We start from the raw sequence: 25,952 nt of genomic DNA on the forward strand, positions 1-25,952 counted from the left end.
TCAGAGTTTTCCACGCGTGATGTGCGACGAGAGAAACGTTCGCGCGAAATCGCCCTGTTGAACGCGACGCGCGTGCAATGATATCAGAGTTTTCCACGCGTGATGTGCGACGAGAGAAACGTTCGCGCGAAATCGCCCTGTTGAACGCGACGCGCGTCAAGTTTACCTCGCGCATCTCCGCGAGTCCTTCCCGAACGTTCTCGTCATTTCGCGCGACGTCGTCTCGCCCAGATTCGGCTCGTATTTCCGCCGGGAGTGCTGTGTCGTGCGTTACTTCGGTAATTAGCTCCTCTTTCGCGAGTGTCGCCTTGTGCTAGTGCGAAATGGAAGTCTGAGAGGAGGCAGCGGTCTGGGAAAGGCATCGGGCGCCGGCGGAGCAACTTTACGGGTCGGTGAGTCAGAAACATTTTATAGAGGCAACGAATATACACACTGTAAAAAATTACATGTAAAATTACAATTATTATAGTGGGTAATGTTGGGACCATCTATTAAAGGTGCATATTTATATACGTCAGTAAATTTACTCCTTGTAAGTAAAATTATTAACTTATATAATAAGTAAAGTGCTTGCTTTTGATTGTGTAAATTTTAAAATTTTTTGTAATTTTTCGTGATGTATAAACAAGTATTTACACAACAAAGAGTAAAAAAATTATTGTAAAAGTACATGCATTTATATACAATATTTTTGTTATTAATAATGTAATCGTTACACTTATTATGTATGTAATTTTACATACTTTTTTTACAGTGCATCTCGTAGATCTTAGATTGTAGATAGTAGATTAATATATTTTGTAAATTCGTTGCCTTACAGTGGATAGGTTTCAAATGCTAACGGCAATAAAATTTTTTATTTAATATATTTCGTTTCATTTCATAAGGCTCTAGAAATCAGAGTATGTCGAATTTATTTTTCATGTTGAGAATCGTTGAATTACATTACAGAACTTAAGCGAAATACGGCGAATGTTATTCGATGTATTCGTCGAGCTAATCTCTTGTAGCCTATCCATTTTTATTAACGAATTGGTATATAAAATAACATAGTATGACGTGAGATTGTAATATATTTTGTCGAAAAACTGAAATTTTAACTTATTTTTATATATTATTTGTGGTTATTAATTTATTATAATATGCAATTATAATATCGGTTGGAATCGTGAAAGAAGTTTCGTTTTTCTGGATCTCACGTCATTTCGTCTGTGTATGTACGTATATACATACGTTATATACGTACTTTCAAGATGCATCTCGCATGATATACATGCATAGCCACATTGTATTTTATAGTCACTTTGTATTCTCGCGGTCGGTTTTCGCGATCAGTTTTTCAAAAACAATTTTCAAGAAATTATTAATTGTTTAATTTTATCCATATTATAAATTTTAATTTATCGTGGAAAATGATTAAAATCACTCTAACGCGAAGTAAAATTTTTTCTATATCTATTTGAATTTCGAATTTAAAGATCAAATTACGAAGAGATGGTCAATATATTTGAATAAATGACGGAAGTAAAAATAAATTTGATTCGTATATACAGTAAAGTTTCTTGAATTAATATTTTTCTTTAATTAACTTCTCGTGGTCGTGCGATATGATAGACACTGATACATTCGAACCGTACCTACGAAATATTTGTCGGTAACGATAACCGATTATGGAAGGAGTTTTTTTCCTTCCTGTTCTCTGGTCAAAATGATCAGACTGTATGGCCAGGAGCAACGAAAGGTATGTCCAATCTGGCCCACCGAAGGACTAAATACGACGAGGTAAGTGGTCAATATTGGCCACTCTGATGGAGTACCTATAAAGTAAGGTGCTGTACGAAGTATACTTTGATTTCTTTTGATTTGTTACAATTCGGGTGGGTTATGCTTTTATATACATACATTCTCGCATATGTGCGAGAGTGAAACCCCTATTAAATCCCGCGTGCGCGTTAAATTCCAAGTCAAACCCCTAAAAACTCGCATTGCGGTCAATTAAAGATTTGTATGTTCATTATGTTGAAACACGGGTAGGTAGAAAATGAATAGGTAGATCTATAATATAAGTCGGAATACGGCTAGGATACAGAAATAATAAATTTATTAACGATCTTTTTGGTTACGATTACCTACATACATAAATTAAATGAAATAAAATAAACTGTAGAAATATTGTACGATTCGATGATTATTAAAAACTTTGATAAATATACACAATAAACACATTTTTACTTTACAAGAATTTCGTGTTATTGTGTGCATACCGAATATTTCATATGTGACCTCAAGTGAAATATTATATTGTACAGATAATTTATTTTTAATTTTATAATGTAATTATTTCTTTTATAATGTTGTATGCATTGTAAAGTAAATTATAAGTAAAATGAAATAAATAATAAACACGATGAAACCAAATTGTAATGAAAAGAGGACCGCCGTTCAAAATCGGCAGGGGTGGTGGAGGGCTTCTACAAGTTGGTCTGTTTGTATTGAAGAAGAATTTAATTCAAATAAAAAAAGAGAGGTATTAGTTTATTTATAACTAGAACAATGCGAAGTTTAATTTGATCAGAGTGCAATCGTATTGATTGTCCGATATAAACGGAGCAATCTTGTATGTATAAAAGAATGTTTAAATAATTTTCTTCTAATGAATATCCAGAACAGTGTGTGCTATAAATTTTGCCGGCAAAAAATATACAAGTTTGGTACAAAACTTGACACATTTAATTATACCACAGTGCTAGTAGAAATAAAGCATGTCAATAAAATGGAATAATTAATGATAAAAAGTCAAGTTTAAATTACTTGCTATACGGTCTAATATAGTTTGTCAGCCAATTTTTATATTTAGCAGCTCTACGTTTAATTTATATTTAAGCATTTTATTTTTTATTCCATTGCCGTGTGTAAGTTTCATGATAAGGGCATACATATTCAGTGTAGACATCTGCGGGATGCGAAACGAAAAAGATTGGTTTTTGGTTCGTGTCGCTACGTCGATTTTTCGCCGAGTTATGGCGTTTTAAAAATCGGGCGCGCGCGCACCATTCATAAAAGAAGCCCGCGCGAGTTTTACGCGGGCGTACTACGTCCCTAAAAAACTGGCATTTAAACATACGAGGCACACGGCGTTCGGTAGTAAACATCGCCGCGCGAGACGCCGCGCGAGACGCCTCATACATGTATATGCGTCGTCTGCTGCTGCTGCTTAAAGTTTAAGATCGCGAGTCGATATAATCGTTAATAACTTTGCACAGAAAAATCGTAGCAAGATGATCCTAGTCTCGTTGGGAAGCTAAGATTTCAGCGCTTCTAACGAGATAAGAATCGCTTATCTCGGATCATTAGTTTACGAGATTTCATTAATTAATTACAAAAATAAAATTGATTTTGTCCCGAGATCGAGATCGCGAGACGATATAATCGTCATTCTCTCCGCACAGAAAAATCGTAGCAAGATGATCCTGGTCTCGTTGGAAAGCTAAGATTTCAGTGCTTCTAACGAGATAAGAATAGCTTATCTAGGATCATTAGTTTATGAGGCATTATTGATAAATTCCGAGAAAATAAATTTTGTCCCGAGATCCAAATTGTGAATTAATCTTTCGATTGGAATCGGGGTGGAATCAGGGCCTCTACAAGGTTAGTTTGTTTTTATCGGGCAACATTTCAAGTCGAATCTAAACGAGAGACTTTATTTTATTTATAAAATAACGCCAAGTTTATTTTTACGCCATTGCAATCGTAATGATTATCCGACGTAAATGGAGCAATCTTGTACAAACGAATGTTTAAATAATTTTCTAGCGAATATCACCAGATAATGTAACCTTCTTTTTTACAATGTTGTACATATTACAACATAAAATATAAGAAATTGTAAAAAATATAACAAATAATAAAAAGGTAAAAAACAATTATAGTAAAGATAAGAGAACTGCCAATTGGAATCAGATATATTTATACATATAGCGAAGATCAAATACGATCTTAGTAATTATCAGTAGTTACCATTATTATTAATAATTAATTACTTACCATTTGTTGATCTCGAAAAATATTAATATTAAAAATATTAGAATTGATTCTGATCATTCTCTAATTTTTTTCCTCAAGAAATAATGTTCCGTTAAAAAGTATTTGAAAATTTGTTTTATTGTAAAGTCAGACACAAGTTAAAATATTAATTAAAGTCATATGCAGGGAAGAAGGGAATGAATTGATACCGATTCATCAATTGTGAACGGTTACGAACCAAATTAGCTATCTAACGATTTTCGTTTCAAAACTTTTTCTCAACTGAACGGAGTCAATCGTTATTAAATCCTAATAAATCCGCAAAATGATACGCAGAATGTGTAGTAAGTTACGAAATAAAGTAATTTGAAATATTAGGTATAGTATTTAATTAAACTTACACTTTATTTCACATTTCGTAACTGCGGGACAAGGAACTCAACGTTCGGTTTTGTTTTTCTCCCTGAGCGGCATCGTATGACGTATGTATGTACATACATACGTATGTACTTACAACCGCGTGCAATTGTATACGTGAAGGTCGACGCGTTACTATTCGCTCGCCGAGCCTCGAGTCGGTCGGTAGCGTCGCTCAGTACGTAGTATTATAATTCTTTTGCGTTATTAGTTTCCGAGACGCGATCGTGACAAGCGCGGGGGTAAAACTTTGTTAACTTCTACACATTTATCAGTAACAAATAACGTTTATCGATTAATTATTAGGTTTCTACAACTTGTAATGAGAAACAATTTGTAACTTGAGGCAACAGCGTCAGAGAAGATAATTGATGAGACTAACTCGTCTAAAATATGAAAGTATCTAAACCGTGTTACTTTATTGCGATTACATCTAGTTTACGCATCGCGCTTTGAATTATCTGTCGATTACAGTGTAATCTGCTTTTCATTTGCGGGAAAAGAGAGAGCTTGGTGCACGGTTTTGATGTTTGCATTGTGTAGTGTAATTCGTTCTATCGGACAATATTTAAACATTAATTTTCATGCATGTTATATACCGTAATACTGTAATTATTCAACTTCTCGGCTATCTTCTTGCCACATAGCATGCTCGTGGCGTGATTTAGTATAGCAAAAATATCTATGTAATCAGTCTGGTAAACAACTGCAATTAATTTTCTTTATGGACATGTTCACTTTCAAGTTTCTTTCATGGTTACCTATAAGTTTACCATTTCTCGGGATAAATAAAATCGGGATAACTAAAGCTATTAATATTATCGATTATTGATATACAATTCTCGACTGCTGATATGTGAATTACTTTATAATGCAGGAAATTTATGATTTATTATTATACATGTATACTTCATAAATAAAGATAAATTTTTAGGACGTAATAACATTATATTGCGATAAAAATACATTTTTTTCCATAATAATTGCTATCGTGAATAATCAAATACCAATGATAACGCACAGTTTTAAATAAAAATTGGTTATTACAAAGTAATAGGGTATATATGTATACAAAACGAATTAAAAGAATTAAAAGAATAATAATACTTATTAAATTAACATTCATAAACATATATTCAGAAGTAATATACATGTTTTACTACGTATATTTTATGAACTAACTCTGAATATTTTAGCAGTTTACAAGCTTCCGTAAGATCGTTAGTCGTCAATAATAGCGTGTTGTTTGAATCAAAGGTGAAAAAATGATTGGGCACAAAAGAAGAAACGTTAACAAAGTTAAAAATCGGCTTGACTTTACACTTTATTACTTACTAAAATTGTTTATTTAAATTTAACTATTTACTTACAAATATCTCTAATTAAGAAAACTAATATCTCTAAATTCTTATATTTGATTATTTATTAGCAACGTTATTTACACTTTAAAATATTTTGCTATACATATAAGAAATGCAGCTGTCAATTCAGTTTTTCCAAAATAAGCATGTCATTTGATAATTTTTACAGTATTACGTACTTCGATTTTACCATCAACTTTACCATCTGAAACAACACAGTTGCCGTTGTTATCGGAACCTCACTCTATTACTTGTTTGCTTGAGACAGATAACGCCACTGCTAAATGTTTGAGCAAAATTCAGCTCTCTTAGCTGAAGACCATTTTTAAAAGATATAGAAAGTACAATTTAGCTATTATTTAATTTTTAAAAATTATAATGTTATCTTTTATTATTATATGTATTAAACTATTATATATACATCTGATATAAATACATCAGTGGACACTTATAAAAACTTTGAATGGATTATGACAGAAATTGCTTTTAAAATAATGTCACATCTGGTTAATGTAAAAAATAATAACACATAGTTTATAATATATAAAAAAAGGTACGCTGTGTTTTACAATTGTAAAAGCTACTACATACAAACATAGGAAGTAACCTTTCGTTGACAAGGCACTTGCCATGAATAGTACAACTAGTTTATAGCCAACGCAATATTCCAAAACTAATGAGAAAAGTCGCAAGGTAATCAAAATCTCATTCTTGCGTTAAAGTCGTACAACCTTTTAATAGAGTCCATCCAACATACGTCTGCTTCGAAACAAACTATTTATAATTCCATTTTAAAAAGCATTCATTTCTCTCATCGGCGCAGTAAAATATTTTCGGCAACGGGGAGGACCTCGGGGGATCGAGCGGAACTTGTTTCCTCGCGAGAACGGGCTGCGAGAATGGTCGGTTAAATAATGGCGCGCTCGTCGCGCACCACCCCCGTGGTGCTCCGCGCAAGCCACCCCCGTTGCGCCCGCAAGTAGTTATGCCCGTTTTAGCGCAGCCGCGCGTGGCGCCTCCGTTCGCGTCGCGCCCGAACCAATTTGACCGCGTGGGGTGGTAGGGGATAGGCCGAGAGCGAGAGAGCGTGCGTCTACGTCAGGAAAAGCTCCGAGCTTATTGGTCCTGGTCCATTGTTGCGTATTGATTGCTGTGGAGCAGTGGTATGGTCGTCGGGACACTCGGTCGTCCTCGTCGTCGTCGTCGTCGTCGTCGTCGTCGCCGTCGGTGGTGCTCAGCCGATTAGGTTAAGAGGAACGGGCGCGCGCGGTTGCGGATATAAGGGAGAGAGCGTGAGGAGAGAGAGAGAGAAAGAGCGAAAGAGAGAGAGAAAGGGGGAAAATAAAACGGTCGTGCTCGCGTCGTGGTCGCGCATCGCTCGCTTCGCGTTTCGCTCGCGCGTGATCGCGGCCCGCGCTCGCCACGTCCGCACCGTACACGCGCGCGCTTATCACCGCAAAAGAAAACAATAGAGAGAGTCTAATGATACGTACGTAAATACACACGCGGATAGGTGCACGAGAGAAAAAGAGATATAAATACAAGTGGGGAGGAAACGGGAAGAACTGGTTCCGCGTACTTGTGCGTTCGTACGGGCGCGTGTATGTGACACGCGGCAGATCCAGTGTCGAGTGAATTGTGGCTGCCGCCTGTTTCCGATTGTTCCGCGGCCGATCATCCTACTCGATCACGGACTCCGAGCGGAAGCGAGACACGCACACCTGCGGCATCAGCGGCAGCGGCGGCGGCAGCGGCGGGCAGCGGCCGCCGCCGAGGGTGGCGAGAGAACACGGATCAACACGGCGCAAGACCTCGGGAGCCGTCGGGATCGAGCTACGTCCGCGGCTGGTTACTGCGCGCACCGCGACAGCCGCGCGGGACGAGAGAGCGGAGCGCCTTCGCCAGGGACGCCGTGATTCGGAGTTCGGTGCTGCTCGGTGTACTCCAGCGGAGATATCGACGCGCGCGTCCGCCTCGGGGTAGACTTGTCTGCGGGGACACGGTCCTTGGTCCGGGCAGTAGTGCGTCGACAAGTACGGAGCGATCACCTTGGACGAGAGAGACTCGCGAAGAAGACAGAAGACATTTTCGGAGCAGACAAATATAAACATTATTAGGCAGAATTGGTGGAACGATCGTAAACGAGTGATAGAGAGAGAGAGAGGAAGGGGGAGAGAAAGAGGAAAGAGAGGGGGGTCGAAAGGGCGAGAGTGAAGACGGGCTCTGGCAGCCCGAGTGTGCGTGGCAGGAGAGTAGAGCGGAAGAAGAGAAGAAAGAGATTTCGGTGATTTTCCGTTGGTCCGGAGAGCGCACGCTCGCGAAGGAAGAGAGGAAAACGGGAAGGAAGCTCGTGGCGTAGGAGCTGCGTGCCGCGAGGACGCGGAAGCGGGGCCGTGCACGGGGTCTCTTTCCTAGCGCGTGTCGCATATCCCCCGGGGGCGGCGCGAAATTATGAAGCGCATAAAGTGCGTCCTACTGGCCGCCGCAGCTGCCGCTTGTGATTGTGATAGTCGCCGGTGAATGTGTGACCCGGGGGCAGCAGAGATCCGCCGGGATGACGACCGAAGGGACGACCGTGCAGCCCCCGGTAGACGACGAGTGCCTCAAGGAGCGGAAATGGTGGTGCTTCCTCCTGTCGAGCATCTTCACCTTCCTCGCCGGGCTGCTGATCGTGCTCCTCTGGCGTGCGTTCGCCTTCCTCTGCTGTCGCAAGGAGCCCGAGCTCTCTCCAAATGACCCGAAGCAGAAGGAGCAGAAAACGGCCCGCCAGGGCAAGGAGTTCGAGGGGACTTTTATGACCGAGGCCAAGGACTGGGCCGGCGAGCTGATTTCCGGACAGACCACCACCGGACGTATCCTGGTGAGTTTCCATCTCCTTTTTATAATCCTCGCGCTTTTCCGGCGCGTCTGGGTGGTTTTAACAGTCACGCCGATAATCCAGACCTATGATTGCGATGTACCAGGCACGTATTATGTGCCGTCAATAATGTTTACACGGTCATTTGTAACGTGACTGATATTATGCGTGCACTCTTCATCTATAAGTTATTATTGCGATATCGAGTATGTTTGTGAAACAATTAAAAATAATTTGCCGAAAGGGCAATTTAAACATTTCTTTAATCTTCCGCAGCTATTTTCTCTATCTCTTATTGTTTTACAATACATATCGCATATTTTAATTTCGAGATTCATCCCTTTGATTTATTGACCATGTTTCAACGATATTGTTAAATAACGTTCAGCGTGTCAGCTATTGATTTTTCTTCGTTGCAATAAAGGATTAAATTAATTATCTCTAGCATCTAATATTAGAAAATATTTGTTAGCCACTTTTAATATTATCATTGAGAAACGAGATATGCACAAAAGGATAGAAGCATCAAGAAAATAATTTGTATTAATTCTGAAATAGGAAGACTTTCAAAAACTTAATAACGAATACACTAGCATTACTTGCGTATATACGTTTATTACTACTCGAGGACAAATAATAACAGCAAATATACAGGGCACTACTTTTTCGCGTTGATATATAGATTGTGCAAAATCTTTTATTTTTCGAACTAATTACACATATTGTTATCTTCTAAACTGTCAAGTCGTTCGATATTTATGAAATATAAAATAATTTTGAAATGATTCTGTTAGTCAAAGTAGATTATTTAGACTTGACAATTTAATATATAGCGATAGACTTTCATAAATTTTTATAAATTTATTGCGGACTAATACCGTGACGGGAAAAGAAATTTGATCCACGTAATAATTTCTCGACTTGAAGTTTGCTCACAACAAAGTTACGTTTATCGGATTCTATAAGATTCCCCCGCTGCAATACTACTAAATTACGTTTGTAGTCGGATTTCCAGAAAATTAAATAGAATTCTGCTAAATAGGTCATACGCCGAAGAAAGTACAAAACCGATTTCCAAGAAAATCCGATAAGGGTGTCGATCGGGAGGGAAGAGGGCGCGAGGGGGATGCGAGACAGACGGATATACTGATTAAAACTCTTCCGTGCAGATTCGTGCCAGTCACGAGACGCCATTACCGAAAATTCGGGTCGGCATTAAACTGTCGTTTAAATCTAATTCAGCTCGGAAGGTTCTCCCTCTCTCTCCCTCGCTCTCTCGCTCTTTCGATCTCGATCTTGACTTCATTGGACGATATCGCGGCAGGAATTTCGATATCGAGGACTCGTCTGCTCCCGTTCGTACCACGCGCCGCGGTGCCCTACCCGGACGCACGAGGATTGACGTCGCGCATCCCGGACGTGCTACGGGGTGAGAACTGGTGGCGAGACGTGTATACACGTAGATTCGCGGCCACTTACACGTGTACGCGCGCGTGCGCGCACACGAGACTCCTAGCCTCGAGCTCGTACGAGAGTACGAGTGTACGTGACCGGTGACCTAGTTTTCGTTCGTGGAACCAGACACGGCAACGGTCCCGCGGTAGAGGGGTGGCTTCTACGCAGTGCGTGTTCCACCCTGGAAGTGCATTTCCGTCGCCATCGCCTCCGGTTCGGGGCGGAGGGTGCATCTCCTCGTCTTCGGTCCTGTCGGCTCGGGATCTCCTCGCTAAACGCTCGCGAATACACTTGCCCTTCGAACTTACGCGGATAGCCGCCCTCCGCGTCGGCTATTCTTCTTCTTACACCCTTGCCCCCTCCCTGCTTCCGGTTGAACGCGTTCGGTCGGGTGGGAAGGCTGCGCGCAATTTACGAATGGCTTTATTCAAATTTTATAGTCAGACGGTGTAGAGAAGAGCCCACGCTTCTATCGGAGGCATAAATCGGGAGAACGAGTCACGATTTACAGTCGCGATATCACGTAGTTTCGGGGACTACGACGGAGAAGAGAAGCCCGGCTCTTTCTTGTGGCTCTCTTGTTTGCTGTGAAAAAAAAGATTAGATCTCGCGCGCGCACACACTTGTTCCGCATTTTGCGATGACGCAGAGCTCTCGATGTCGTGCCCTTGTAGAAACTTAGCCTACTCGTGGAGGCCATGCCCGACGACAGATTGCAGTCGACCATGCGAGATCGAGTCGACGAAGTTCAGATTGCAATTACAATTCCGACTGTGAATAATAGGAACTTTGCTATATTGCCGATCTCGGATTTCAATCCCGGCCGACAGCGAGCTGCATCGATAGCACAGTTTATTGATGGCGACGATATCGGCGAAACGATTTTAATATTCTCTATGATGAATGAGGCCGTAGGTGTTGCTTGTCTAGTGAACAGATTATAACGATGCGAAATTGCGGGGCATATATTGTATTAATCTCTAGTGCGAAAGTCGATTCTTCCCTCTCGATCCATCGACTTTAATTGCATTCTTTGTCGGAGTGCGACAGATTGTATCGTAAAAAAATCTTCGCTTATTTACGAGAATAATATATCAATTACTATGTTTCTGAAAAAGGAAAAGAAAAGGAGTGGTAGCGAAAGATGTAATAACAATAACGTATTCAAGCAAATTTATTAACATTTAGTAATGAGAAAGGAATTTGTAGTCACTGTAAAGAAAGTGGCGTATTTCCATTTTTTTTCAACGCATTTTCAATGAAATGAAATCAGCGATATCAGTCTTATGACGCCTTCTTTTGCACCGCTAAAGAGGAAAAATTTTTAAGCCAAACAAGTTTTAAATAAATCACGTTTTCCATATTTAAAGAAATTAATTGTTTCTAATTTTCTCTAATCTTTGACATCCACGTGAAATGTTATTTTCGCCGTAAACGTTAGTTCTATTAAGTAAAATTTCTAGAAATTGTTTAACATCCGTAGTTACCGCGTTAAAATGTGTCCGTTGATCAATTAACGATCGGCAGTATTTTAACCGTTGCTATTCCGTTATAAAATTAATATGGTAGAATATCGTGCACGAGTTTCTTGCTGGTCAGCGAGCTTGTAACATTTTACATTGTTCACAACTCTGCTGAGAGGATTTACATTGAGTCATAACAATAACGTATTCAAGCAAATTTATTAACATTTAGTAATGAGAAGGAATTTGTAGTCACTGTAAAGTAATTGACACGTTTCCATTTTTTTTCAACGCATTTTCAGTGGAAGTTGCAATAAAAATTTTGTTGACCAACTTAATACTGATTTTATTTTCACTTTCTCAGTTTACACCTTTCTAATTTTCATTTACAAGTCAAGATGCGAAACAGTATAACGTGGAGGAAAAGTACAAAGCAGAAAAAAGATTAAAAGACTACAAAGTTGTTTGCGTGAAGATTCGGGTCAAGCGGTTTGTACATTGAAAACGTTGAAAAATGAAATGTTACTTCTTTACAGAACGTTATAGCTCGTCGATAGATTGAATTTTCAATTTTTATATAAAAATGACGGACGGACGAGGCAAGTGTCATTCTCCGTTTAAAGATTTAATAGTGAATATTGAATATTTTAAAACATTGCTTCTATTTTCGGAGCGAGAGCGTATATATTATATTCTTACGTCGATAGAATTTATGCGTTTTTGATATTAGAATCCTGACAATTGGCTTTCATGACGTAATCCTTGGTATTTAAGATCAAGTACCATTGAGATACGATTCGTATGTTAATTAAACAATCTAAATTTCAAGTGGCATATTCATATTGCAGCAAGTTTGCTATACGATGTAAACCACTTTTGGCATGATTTTTGGGAGTTGATCCCAACACGCGCTAGCGCCATTGAAACTAAACTTGTATCGACCTTCGTGACCTCGGGTCGCGCCGGGACTAGAAGCAGCAGTTCTCGGCTTTATTCTAATAGCAAGAAATTACAGAGATTCGAGGTACAATTCGTGAAATATTACGCCGTCTAGACGCTGGAGAGAAATCGAATTCTAGCTATACAAATGTCATTCTTCTATTCTTTGAGTCACCAATCGGATTTTGCTTCCCGCAAATTTAATTGTGTGCATTTGTGCAAGTACATGGAATAATTTCATTTCGTGGGATGTACATTTAACACGCATGACATTTTATATCTCACATTTGTAATGTGATAGTAAAATAGAAATGATAAAGAAAACAACTAGCCTTTAAATTACATTTGTGAAATACGAAGCAAATAAATACGAAGCAAAAATGTAGCATATCTTGACGTATTCTAACTTTTTAAATATATTATTAAATTTAGAATAAAATTTAAGTGTAAAGTTACATGAGTGAACAAAGTTATAAATTGAAATGCAAAGTTAAATTTGTGCTTTCTGTTAATAATATAATATAACATAATATATAACAAAGTTTTTAAATAATTAACGCAGCAAAATTGTCTATAGGCTAGTTAATTAATTTTGATGTAGTTAATTAATTAAATTTCTCTCCAACAACTTAATTCTCAAAGTGCTCGATAAGAAGAACCAGAAGAAGCAGAATTTGGCAAGCTGCTCGTACCAACTTCTCGTTAACGATATTTATCTATGCCACGTTCCATATTCGTTCATTTTTGCATGATTATATCGAATCCTAGTTTCTTTTGCGCGATAACTCATTATGCTTACGGGCGATGCGAAATGTCGAGCCCTGATCCTCTTTGACGTATCAGCTCCGGTTCTTCGGCTATCATTTCGGAACAGTAAAACGTATATTCGCCCGTTTCGGAGCCAAGAAGCTCTCGAATATTTAAGCTGTCCCTCGGTCGCCAACTTTTTATCTTGTTGGCTGTGCGCTATGCACCGTTTGACGCATCACAAGCGAGAAAACTTTTTTAACTGGACTTTCCTCGATAGTTTCCCCGGTGTTCACGCTCGCCATAAATGATAATATATACGCGAGAATATACTGGTAGAAACTACTACCAGAACTAGGTATAGAATTTATATTGTTAGAGTGTGACACAACGAGCACTCGCGGGAAAATTGCACAAATGACCACGCGATAAACAGCTGTACGGATGCGTAATCCATGTGTCCATACATTATACATTCGCGAGATTTACGTTTACGCGACACACGATCTACGTTTCGAGTTACATTCTCTGTTGTTTTTTTTTATGTTAGGCGTTAATGTCTGAAATTTTTGCCCCAATTTGAGTATGGTGTATTCTAGCTGATGCTATATTTATCACAGAAATGCGTACGGATGAGCTACTTCGATCTCGCGGAAAATGCACGTCGGAATTATTTCAGTCCAAGTTTCAGTCTGAATCGTTTATTCAAACTTGTTAATTTCTAGCCATTTATTCTAGGCATAAATGCGAAATATCGTCAGGATTTTTGCGCTAAGACATTACAGGAGGACCAGAAAAGAAGTAATAAGACGGGCCGCGCTAAGAATTTATGTTTTCCTATCAGTGTGATATATAACTCAGCAAATTAATTTTTTATTTCTTATAAAATAAAAAATATTAAGGATATAAAATTATACCCTTGAGGCTTTACGGTGATTACAATAAATCCGAGAGGATCAACTAGAAAAGAAAGTCAATAAAAATTCAGAATTCCTCCGGCGCGGGGTAATATGTCGCAAATACATATCGTACTTCATATTACATCTGCCGCACATGCATTTCAATTTACGCGCGTAAACGCTGCTGGGCGAATAATGCAGATAAGTTATCGAATGTTATGGTAAGGATATTCATCGCAATGTTGCTCGTTAAAATACTGTCGCTTGTTAAAATGCATGCGCGGTATTCTGCAAAGGAAATGGGATAGTAGGTCACGATAACATCAATACTTCAGAGGTAAAACAACTAATGTCATTTTACTGAGATTGGGCTAGAATAATTTTATCCGGGCATTTTCCACCTGCTGCTCTTGAAGTGGCCCCCAAAGACATTGCTAAACGGGTACACGTACTCAATAAACATTTGTAAGAATTTACAAATAATATTCTCCATTTGTCATGTTACAAATTGGTGCTTATTATTAAATTATGGTGATATAGATTTTCATTGTTTAATCAATAATTGATATTTGAAACGGTGACAATAATAATTATTGTGCGCCGGCTGTTGTGCAATGATCAGAAATAATTCCGTTAACATTGGCTAATAATTGAATTAAAGTTAATTGCGCACGTATAAATCGCTTAGTCATAAGATTAATTCTTCAAACCCAATTTGAAATACCTAAACCAATTTTATAAAATCGGCTCCTGGCATACCAATTCTACGCGCTTACTTCATCGACGGAAACGGGTAACGAAGCGGAATTGTACGGGAAGTCGGGGCGTCATTATCACGGAATTACGTCATCCACGATAATGTGTATAATATGCGTCACTCAAATTTATTCGTTTAAAACATTTCAATATTTCGAAGAATCGCGAGTTGATCGTTTCCGGCGATCGAACACTCGCCGTTCCGTTCCCTAAAAATGTCTCATCCTCGCCGCGGTATCGACGTGACGAGATGAGTTTCAACGCGATCGTCATCCGCGCCGCATCGGGTGCACTTTGCCCGTCAATAACGTCGTTGACATTTACCTCCGCGGCAACCGACGACGAAGATAACATTACCCGCGATACACGTTGCCTTGGCGTGGACGCGATGTAGCGCGAGGCATCGAGCCTCGTTGGTTGTTGTTGCCGTTTCCACGGACGACTGTATCGGTTTTCAAGTTCGTGTCTCGCGTCTTATTTCCCGTGTTAAAGCTCATCGAGTTATAGGACAACTGATGTCGTCTTGCCCGGACGCGGCTATGTTTAATTCAGCACGACAAAGATACGTCGATCGATACGCCGGACGCGTGTATGTATATACGTATCAGGAATATTCTCTTCCCTCTCAGCCCCCTCTCGTAGAAGAAGCGCCTCACACTTCATTTTGTACACGGTTTATCCGACCGATTCGTCGTCAATTCTTTATAAAAATATCCAGACATCGATAGTCCCTCGGTTACAAGTAGAGATCGTTAATTTAGAGATTTCAGGACAATGAGTCGATCAGGCAATTTCGAATCTTAATATATTCGTCTGACATTTGTGTCTATAGTGTGAAGATAAGTAGTATCCCAATGAAATTTTTTAATTTAAGAATTAGAGACGATTCGCAAAGATCGAGGGGGTAACCGCTGACTAAAATTTTGTACACCAATCCCCATTAATGCCCAGTGGGCATTACTTTATCTTATTATCTTATTTTGTCTTATTTACCTTGTTTTGTCTTATTTTGTCTTTTTTATCTTTATAATGTCCCAGCTAGACCTAAAGCCCAAGCTAATGCCGCAAATCTGTACACCATAATGCCCTCAGCGGTTTCCCCCTCGGCAAAGATACTAGGATGAGAAAAAGTATTGTCGACACGAATTACATGCAATGAAAATTTGAATAAGGTCGATTCCAGCAGAGATATTTGTAGATAAAGTAAATCACATTTAGGACAGTCTGTATATAGTATACGTACAACTGTGTATAAAATAAAACTTGTGCAACTACTGGAGTTGCAGAGTGCCGCGATATTCTTTTTTCTCGCGTTAAGCGTTGGGAAGAATGTCGCGTTCCTCTTAAAGTTGGAAGCGTCCCGTGGAATTTTTTTCTTGGAAATGGTATGGTTATCAGGCAGGTTAACGCAGAGTCCCGGGATGCAGCGTCGATATCGAAAAATTTCACGACGCAGAGTTTCGCCTCCGTTATTTTCCGGGAAGGATCTTAGAACGTTTGGAATTCTTTCGATATGACTATGAAACAAAGCAGTGGATATTGATTGTTGATATTAAAGCACATGGCAGAGAGGGGCGTTATTACTTTTTGCATATTTAAAGCGAATGCAAGATAATTCATGAATAATAGATTATTTATTTCGAAGTCAATAGAACAGCGATGAAACATTGTCGCGGTTTTACAAAAACCGGTTTTACAAGCAATAATGATGACGCTATCTTTGATTGCATTTATGACGATACGTATCAGAAAAGCTGTCTTTCTGATAAAGGAAGGAAAAATCGATTTTTCGACTGTCCGTCCCCGAGCTGTTGAAGTCTGTCCCCGAACTTTGTTTCGCGTGACTTTTTGTACGATATACATCGAGTCAGGATCCATTGTCTCTTTATATATCCGTTCCTAACTTAGAATGGTCAAGGACACAAAAAGAGAAACCTCGAGGCAACTCGTTTTTTGGATTTGATAAAAGATGGTTTCTCTGCTGGAATAAAATAGAAGAAAAGAATAAAGCGTATTTTTTCCGTACCGAGATAAAATAAATAAATGGAACGGGACAGAGACAGAAACGTTATACAACAATATATTTATTAAGAAGAACTGGTAGGAATTGTCTTCATTAGTTTTGGTACGGGTTATAGTATTGTATATAAATGTTGTTATAGTCAATGAGTGTTATTTTAATATTACAGTAACAGAAGAGAACAATACGTTAGATGTCGAATTGGAATTTGTTAAAGGTTTATTTATTTTTCTCCATTTATATTTATTTTATCAATTTTTTCAAAGAAACGAAAAATTCTTATTTCACTTTTTTGAAGCTTACGTTTTATAGAAAATCTATTATAAAAGTATTTAATTTCAACCCAAATTCTTCTGCAATCTCTCGAGTGCTTCCTTGCATTATATGATTTTGATGCGCGCATTATCTAAATATTCGTATTAAGTTGGGGGGGGGGGGGATAGCATAAATATGTGTTAAAAATTCAATGGGACCGAGAAATAAGTTAATATTATACGCGTTCATATATTTCGTATTATAATCGGATAAGAAGTGTGAAGCCACAATCGTGACATCTTTAAGCCGACGACGCAAGTCTTATTTCTCGCATTAGGACTTATCGAGTTACAGAATATCCGTCGCGACCGTCTCATAGAGTACCTACTGAAGTATATTTAATTCAGCATGACCAACCTACCTGGCGCGATCGATACGCCAAGTGTTGCAAACGAAACTGCCGAGCCGAGCGGGTTTTTTAAGACTGAATGAGGAGTTTCCGCGGTTGCGGCGACGAGGAGAGAGCTCGCGGAAGGTATTGAAAGAATATCCAAAACCGAAAAGGAACGCAACCGCCTCGGAGGACGTTCATCCATTTCCGTCCGGAGCAAGGACGAGGTTCAACCGCGATCCGTTTTTCGCACGTAAAAACCGCGTGCAATTGCAAGAATGCCCTTTTTCCGCGTCGTCGTGAAAGCGCGAATGTTCGTGCTTTTAAGGTGGCTCCTGCATAAACCGACCAAAAGTAGAAAAAAATATGAAATTCAAGTATGTCGTGGTTGTAAATTTTATCTATCGGTACGTGGAATTTCAGTACCCGGTCGCCGATGAAATAAAATAAAGAAAAAATGTTAAAGTTGCACTTTTTAACATAACAGTGAACACCAAGTAACAGTTACATAACTTCAATATTATAATTTCCTACTCAGCAAGATAAATGTAATGTAACACCCAAAATGTTATATTACATTTCCATTGCTAAGTAGGAAATTATAATATTGATATTATGTAACTATTACTCGGTGTTCACGGGGGAGGCGTGATGGGCCGATCGCTCGCAGGAACAACACTTTGAGGGTTAATATTATTTTATATAAAAAGTAGATCTTAACAAAAATTGAGATAAACATAATAAATGTCACAAGGATTCAAATGCGCTATTAAGTATACGAGGTCACCGATCTCTGCAAGCAAATACTTATTAGTAAAGTCAAAAGATACAATGTTTAAGGAAATTTGACAGCTCTTTGAGACTTGACAATATTAAATATTTTTTAATATGTTTTTAAATGTGCATATACATATAACCCAGCATATCGATGCATTTGATCAATAATGCATTAAATGATATTTTTTTAATGAAAAAAGTCACATAAATTTATAAAAATCAAAGGGGCCCCACCAAAGTATCCATACTAACCGCTCCTTCGTGCAGGAGCCACCTTAATTCTTGAAGAAATGACGTATCAGACACTGAGATATAAAATTGCGACCTCTTGGTCTCCTCGATATAAAGGAAAATGGGGGAAAGTGTTTTTCTACGCTGGCTCATTTGCGAACTGACGAACGTGCCACGTATGTTAAGGGAGGATAAATCTACGGGACGATCCGCACAATTCGAAAAGTACAGAGGGGTGCGAACGCGCCCACATCCCGTCGTACATTACGTCCCATCTAGCCTCGTTAGAAACGGCTGTACCGCGGTTTTGCATCAGGGGTTCAGGTGGCGTATTAAATCCATCCGTTTCCGAGACGTTTAAGCTATCATGCGCCCGACGTCGATTCCTCCAACGTGAGCGGAAAGTTGGAGCGGGATTAACTACGAGATCCTTGTAATTGGTTGGCTAACCGTGGAGTCAACCCAGATTTAACTTTCAAACTACATTATACGCGGATCGGTCCGCGATCGTGTGTTAGCGCGGTATCGGAGTCCTTATCATTCCGATATATCCGGACGGCTCCCGTATCCGTGGGAAATGGGTAATTATTGATAAGACGCCCGCGACAGCGGATCCAATTCGTTTTAAGGGTTATCCGGCGATATCGTAAACTTCTGGAAGACGACGCCCCCCCCCCCTCGCTGATCTTCAAGGAGCGGCCTCGCTGTACCGGGGACGGCGGCGTCGCGCGTTTCGACGCGTATAAAATTAAACCGACCCGCAGAAATATGCAGACAGATCATAATCCACGTGACATGATCGCGCAGCCTTGCGTTATGCAGCTGTCAAGTGACGCGCTCGGCTTTCGGCTCGTTCGTACTTTCGGATTTTGGCATCCGCTGGATAGCCGCACTTCGCCGAATACGTAGACGAGATTCAGAACTGGACTCGTGTGACGCGCGGTAAAATGTTCAACGGTCCGCTACGAGAATATTACTGACCTATTAATGAATCGAGAGATTCCGAATTATTCATGTCGGCCGGGCGACATCGAGCGAGGAGAAGATCAACGGTGAACATTTTTGCGTCCGAAGAGACCGACAGAGAAATTGGAAGTCTCTTCTCGTCATCAAGGAAACAAATAAGATTTTTTTTAATCCTTTGCTCCTTCGCTTGCAATCTTAAAAAGCAAAATAGGAAATCTGGGTACACATAGGTTTTATTCGTTTTTCCTCTCTATAGAGAAAGAAAATATTTGTAATGTTTCGTGGCTGTGTCGATCGAGAAAAATTGATCACCCGCTGTGATAATATTGCGGATATTATTTCAACGTAGCGTGGCGCGTTAATCGATTTTAGCAGAATAGAGGACGTGATCATATAGAAATATAATATAGAAAGTTGGACGCGTGTGTGTGCACTGTCATGCAGTAATATTCATGCGCTGTAAGTTGAGTAAACAACCGTATCGATCTTCAAGTAAGCATTGCGCTACCCGCTTATCACTTTAGGAGTTGATCGCCCGTGGAACTGATGGTAATGCACAAACTCGCCAGTTAGTTAACTTCTTCATTGTGCAGTAAATTGAATGCTTCTAACGAGCATGAACAATGCGAGTTATGCCAAGGGACGGCTAAGCTTTACCGAATTTCTAGGAAATATTACGATCGTAAAGTAGTTGAGTATTCTGATGTCTTTGGAAATACTCCTCTCCGATTCAGTTTTGAAACCGTAAATACAGTTGCTCGAAGTTGGCACCACGATATTCGATAAAAGACGATACATGCTATCATGTTATTCTAGATTTTAGAATGTTTCATTTAAGATGAAAATATTCCTTTCTCTGTAATAAATATGATTGCTATATCGATTCTATTTTATTATTATATATGATACGTTGAAGTGCAATAGCATTGGATCCGGAAATGTTTTCTGTGGGTGTACGCGTATCTTTCGGTCGAAGATGGTAACTGCCCTCTTGTTCTTTCCGATATGAAAAAAAAACCTAGTTTAACAAATGTGGCGCATTAATTTTATCGTAGAAGCTTCGTGTAAGTAGCAAATTAGTTTCTTTCTTTACACGACGCGACCGTCGGCAAAGTGCACGGTGCAGAACGAGAAATGAGATTTCTACAGCTCTTCTCACGGCTCGCCTGGAGCTGACGTATCTCCACTGAAATTACTTAAGAGTCAAGGGAAGAGGCTAGACTACTTGGAACGATCGGTCAAAGAAAGAAATGGCGCGATAAAGGAAGCGAGAAGACAGGCGGTAGGGACGTCGGGGCAACAGGGAGGCGATCGTGACACACCAGCCCTTATTCACATCGCGTTGCGCACAGCGAGACGCATTTCCGTCCATCCGTCGAAACTGGGTTACAGCCCAGTTGTACGTGATATCCGGCGCTTGGCGAAATTGGGTTTTCATGCGCTTTTCCGCAATTTAAACTATCGTCACGGAGGGCCACGACGTCGTAAAAATTGGATTAGCGCGCTGATGCTTTGCATCACATCTATTGCCGCCCGGGTGGCCGATCGGTTACGGGATTGAATAAAATGTACGAGTTATACGAAAGAGCACTATTGTTTTACGACTCTGTCATATCACGAAAAGTTTGACGTTTCGTTTCAACGGCCAGGCCGGAATTAAAGGTGAAGATGTTCGCGGGCAGCGAGCATTCGCAATATCGTTGCACGCGAGTTTACAAAAGAGAAGAATCATTATTCTACAGTTGTTAGATACAATATACGCGTAAATGTATTATCTTTTTCAGCCGACATATTTTCAAAATGATGCACTGAATCGTACGGTGCAATCGTGTGGAATTTGTTTTTCATTTGTTTAAAAATGCGCGTGTAAAATGGCAAATTTCAGAGACGTAAAGATACGCGAGTATTAACTGGCATTTTAGATCCAGTAATTTTTCGCGATAAATTATTACTTTCGGCGAGCTGTCCCTTTTCAGCGAGCGCGGAATGCTTTAATCGATACTCGTGCATAAACCCACTTTTAATTTACCGCTCAGCCGTCCCGCCTGATTGCATTCACCTCTCCGCTCCTCCCCATCCCCATCGTGTCATTCACAGCTGTACGCCGCGTTGCAAAAACGGTAAAATTAGAGTATGCGAAATCGAATCGAACTCGCCCCCGTGATTTAATACATCGTTAGTCGCCCGCGAACGGAGTCCATATTCTTGCGCTGTACACTTCGCGTATGCTCCGCTCTTTTTATTCCCCCCCCTTCTTTTTTCTTTCACAGCCACGAGGGTGGAACAACGTGTGTCCACTTTCTTCCGCTCCCTCCGTTCAATTGATCGTCGCGGTATCTGCAAGCCAATATTGCACAGTCGCAAAAACCTTGCAACATCCTTTTTGCAATGAGCTTCAGGATGCATGTAAGTTTCGGCGGCTTGCGCTACACACGCGGCGTGCATGTACCTCGACGTATCGTGTAAAACGTGGCATATAAATAATATGTTATGTTACACGTTGCATATAAATTTACTGAATTGCTGCATAAACAACTTTCGATAACAAATAAAAAGTGAAGCTACTAGCTGAAGCGCCCGTAGATAAATCGTTTGCACATAATTTACGCATAAATAAACTTTTATAAAATTACGAGGTACACTTTTTTCTCTCGTATCGATCGAGTGTCATCGATAAACGCAAGTCGACCGACGAGGAGCACGTTCGGAGTAAAGTTTTTGGATAATCAACGGTTCCCCTCAAGTCTTTCTTCAGGTTGTAAATAAATTTAACAGTCCGGTGGGTAGGATTGATTAACGATGTACGCGAAACGAAATTGAATTTAATGCAGTGTGAATGTAATACGCCCATGTTGAAAGCTCGCTGCATCGTGTATATAGTACGGTAAATTTAATTTATACGTGTAGTCTGCGACACACGATTGCACGACGCGGCGCACGCAGAGGCAAGCGCTTTATAAAAAGAACACGCTATAATATCGATGAAATAATGAAGTGGTTGCGGAAGAATATGCTAAAACGCGGGCTCGCACGCGAAGCGGAGCAAATATCACGGCTGCAGCTGACTAATTAATTATATACATTTGCAAGCAACTTTTTATAATTTAATTTGTACTCTCTGCTCACTTGCCTTTTGCAAGTTTGATCTTGTGTTGGATCTTATATACGGGCGCGCATTCATAGAAAAAATTTCTGGATCCGATGCTATTACACTTGAATGTATCATAAAATAGATCGATATAGCGCCAATCATATTTATTATAGAGAAAGGAATATTTTAATCTTAAATGAAACATTCTAAAATCTAGAATAAAATGATAGTATGTATCGTTTTTTGTCGAATATCGTGGTGCCAACTTCGTGCGTTGTAAGATGAAGGGAAAATTTATTCTAAACGCAAGAATATATTAAGTTACTCTTGTCTCAATATAGTAAGTCAATCTTTTTTAATTCGATACAGGAGAATAAGAATTATTGATTTTATTCGATGTTGTCTCATTTTTATACTCAATGAGGTTGTGAGAAATATAAATGCGTCAAGAACATTTTTTGTCTCAGTAACAGAAATCCTTTCTGAGGGCGCGTCAGACATTATTTTATCAATGACAGAAGAAAGGTTCGACGTGCACCCGTCGTTTTACTTCGCGAGAATATGGCGAGATTTCTCGACGAATACTCTCGTCGTTACGTCGTCATCGACGAAAGCTTTCGCGGCGATAATGAACCTTCGGGGAATTTTCGCAAAACAGGAAGCTGTACGCGGTCAGTCAGCTACGTGCGGAGCACGAAGCCGCGTAACACTAATAGCACGTCTGTCGGTGCTAATGGCTGTCGCAACGCAGCTATCTAAGGTGCCTTTGAACGTTGTATAGATGCCCAGAGTCTCGCTCTCTATGCGGACGTGCGATGACGAAGATGACTACGACGACGACGACGACGACGACGACGACGACGACGGCGACGGCAATGTTCCGCATGCCTCTCGGTACGCTAATTTCATCGCGAGCGTCGTGCCCGCCGCTGCGCCATCATCGATGATTCGTTCCCGCTTCGTTGCCAATCTTATGCGCGTTAAGCGAAAATAGCGTTCAGGGTTTTCGGCATAAAGCAACTCGCCGTGGCGAGTCGATTACGACTTGCTTTGGGCAAGACGGCCGGGGTGCACACCGTGTTTGGCGTGCGATTTCCCGCTGGAGCGTTCGCGTAAACACAAATGACGACGCAATGAGCCGACTGGGACCGATAATGCTTTCAGTAATCAACGGCACGATGTCGGCTACCGACAGAGATATCACTAAACTCTCTAATTGGGCGATACCTTTAATTATTCGTGATAGGAAAACGAAGGATAGGCAGTCCCTCTGCGTTTTTCCCTTGTCGACCGAGAGGCGGTCGGTTATCCTGCGAAGAACCGTAGAGATTTATTATATTAGTAGAGATAACGTTAAGGGGATGAAGCTTTTGTAGATCAAATTATTCTGGCTCCGGTTACTATATACAATATTGTTACTGTAATCATAGTTTTTAACGTGACAACGTTATAAAATTCTTTCTCTTTATTTTATTTCTGATACGCGATTTAATTATTTAATACCGCGTGTTCATGCTGATTCTTATTTACTCGTTTTCGAGATTATCTGATTTCGAAAGTACAACGAAGGGTCCAAGAATAAATTAAAGTAAATTTGTTTTACTCTTAAAGTAATTGAAAAATATTTATTATAAATAAAATATCTAAAAGTTAGGATGACTCGAAGGTGACACAAAATTTTGCTATATCAATTTATCGAGAGAAATAATATTATACTAGAAACGCATTAGATGTCGGATTTGTATAACACGTTACAGCATGCAATGCTTTTTGTTGCACGCAAATTTACTTTATGTGCAATAAAATGCGACAGCTCTCAGTATTTCTTTAACCTTTCTAAATAAATAACGTCTAATTAATTAATAAATCTTTGTTTTGTACGAATGTACTCTTTTGGCCTAGTATATAAGATATTAAATATAACCCAGACAATGAAACCCTGGCAGACAATTGTATGTATTTTAGTGTCGCGCCAGTCAACGTGCGCTTTTGAGATAAACATAAGATTTATTTCAGTTATATTTTCTTTTACCTTCAGTTACATTATATATTAAAAAAGTTGTATATATATGTTGTATTTTTCATCAAATTGTAACTGACATATATTTCTTAATCAATTCATATAATAAAAAGACATAACGAAAAAAATACATAATATTAATTTTAACTATTAAATAATATTTATTTTATAACACTAACTTAAATTCGATATGTATATGTAGCTTTTGAAGAAAAAATTACTTATTACAGTAACAATATTATATAATTTAAGTATGTTATGTACGTTGATCGAATCTCTATTTTAAATTTTCGAAATTCTCCGTAAGATAATTCGAGCTCTGAATTCGTCAAGAAACATCATTTAAGATTCAGCGACAACGAGTTCCGAGACACTTTGTACATTATTCTCAGCACATCAAATAATTGTCGAGACAAGACTAGTGTCGCGTTCTGCAAATGTAATAACGTACATCGCTACAATAATGTTGTTATTCTACAATCTGCGCATATTATACGTGCAGAGTTGGTAATGCACGGTGATAATGCAGTTGAATCAGTTACGTATGTACATAGATGCGCTATAAGTGCGATTTGTTTTATCGAATATTCGATGAATAATGGGTTTGCTTGGCGCCGATTCTAGCAATATACATAAAATATAATACGTATATTATTTTAGGGTACGATACATATTTTATATATACATATAAAATAGATGTATCGTTTTACAGTTATAGTTCAAGAGGAGCAATTACCGAATAACGAAAAGCTTGGTTTGCTTTCAAATAGCGCGAGAAGACACCTTTATACGGCATTACGAAGCAAGTACAAGCGTGTGACGGATTTTACGTTAAGAGAGACTTAATTATATCGTAGGTGGCAAAATACACGACCGTGACACGCTAGGATTATGTATGATAACGGGTAGGATAAAGAGGGATTATAAACGTAAATACGTCTTTTGCTTATATATACTTATGTCTCAGAGGACTTTGCATATACTCGGTTATCCTTTTTTAATTACTATGCACGCGAAATCATATTTGTAGATATATCGATAAAGTTATATCAACATAGTATCACTAATTGTTATAGTTATATTATTAATTGTTTTTAGTATTATTAATAATTGGTTACACTTACTATTTTAAAACGAAGCTCAAAAGGTTGATCTGGTTATAAATGATGGCAATTGTAAATTATGTCGTGAAGGTATCACATTTATTATTGAGAAAATTGAAAATACTTTCAGAAATTAAGCACATCTAAATAATGAAGTAAGTGATAAAGTTTTGTCACTCTT

At 39.2% G+C, this 25,952-nt stretch overlaps 1 protein-coding gene across 46 annotated transcripts in view; it reads left to right on the forward strand.

Moving 5' to 3' along the window:
• The first annotated feature begins 7,834 nt into the window (after positions 1-7,834).
• The window catches only part of LOC105567794 (calcium-activated potassium channel slowpoke), a 101,015-nt gene continuing 82,897 nt past the window's right edge, over positions 7,835-25,952 (forward strand). For 28 of the 46 annotated variants that reach the window (XM_012022968.1, XM_012022976.1, XM_012022960.1 and 25 more), the window contains exon 1: positions 7,839-8,661. In XM_012022968.1, the coding sequence (XP_011878358.1) occupies positions 8,356-8,661 (306 nt within the window). In that variant the 5' untranslated portion in view covers positions 7,839-8,355. Of the gene's footprint in view, positions 8,662-25,952 lie in introns of all 46 variants that reach the window. The other 18 variants (XM_012022963.1, XM_012022979.1, XM_012022980.1 and 15 more) reach the window with 12 other exon arrangements.

Source organism: Vollenhovia emeryi, unplaced genomic scaffold (genome assembly GCF_000949405.1).
Source record: "Vollenhovia emeryi isolate VEMERY1.0 unplaced genomic scaffold, V.emery_V1.0 DF939134.1, whole genome shotgun sequence".
Taxonomy (NCBI): Eukaryota; Metazoa; Arthropoda; class Insecta; order Hymenoptera; family Formicidae; genus Vollenhovia; species Vollenhovia emeryi.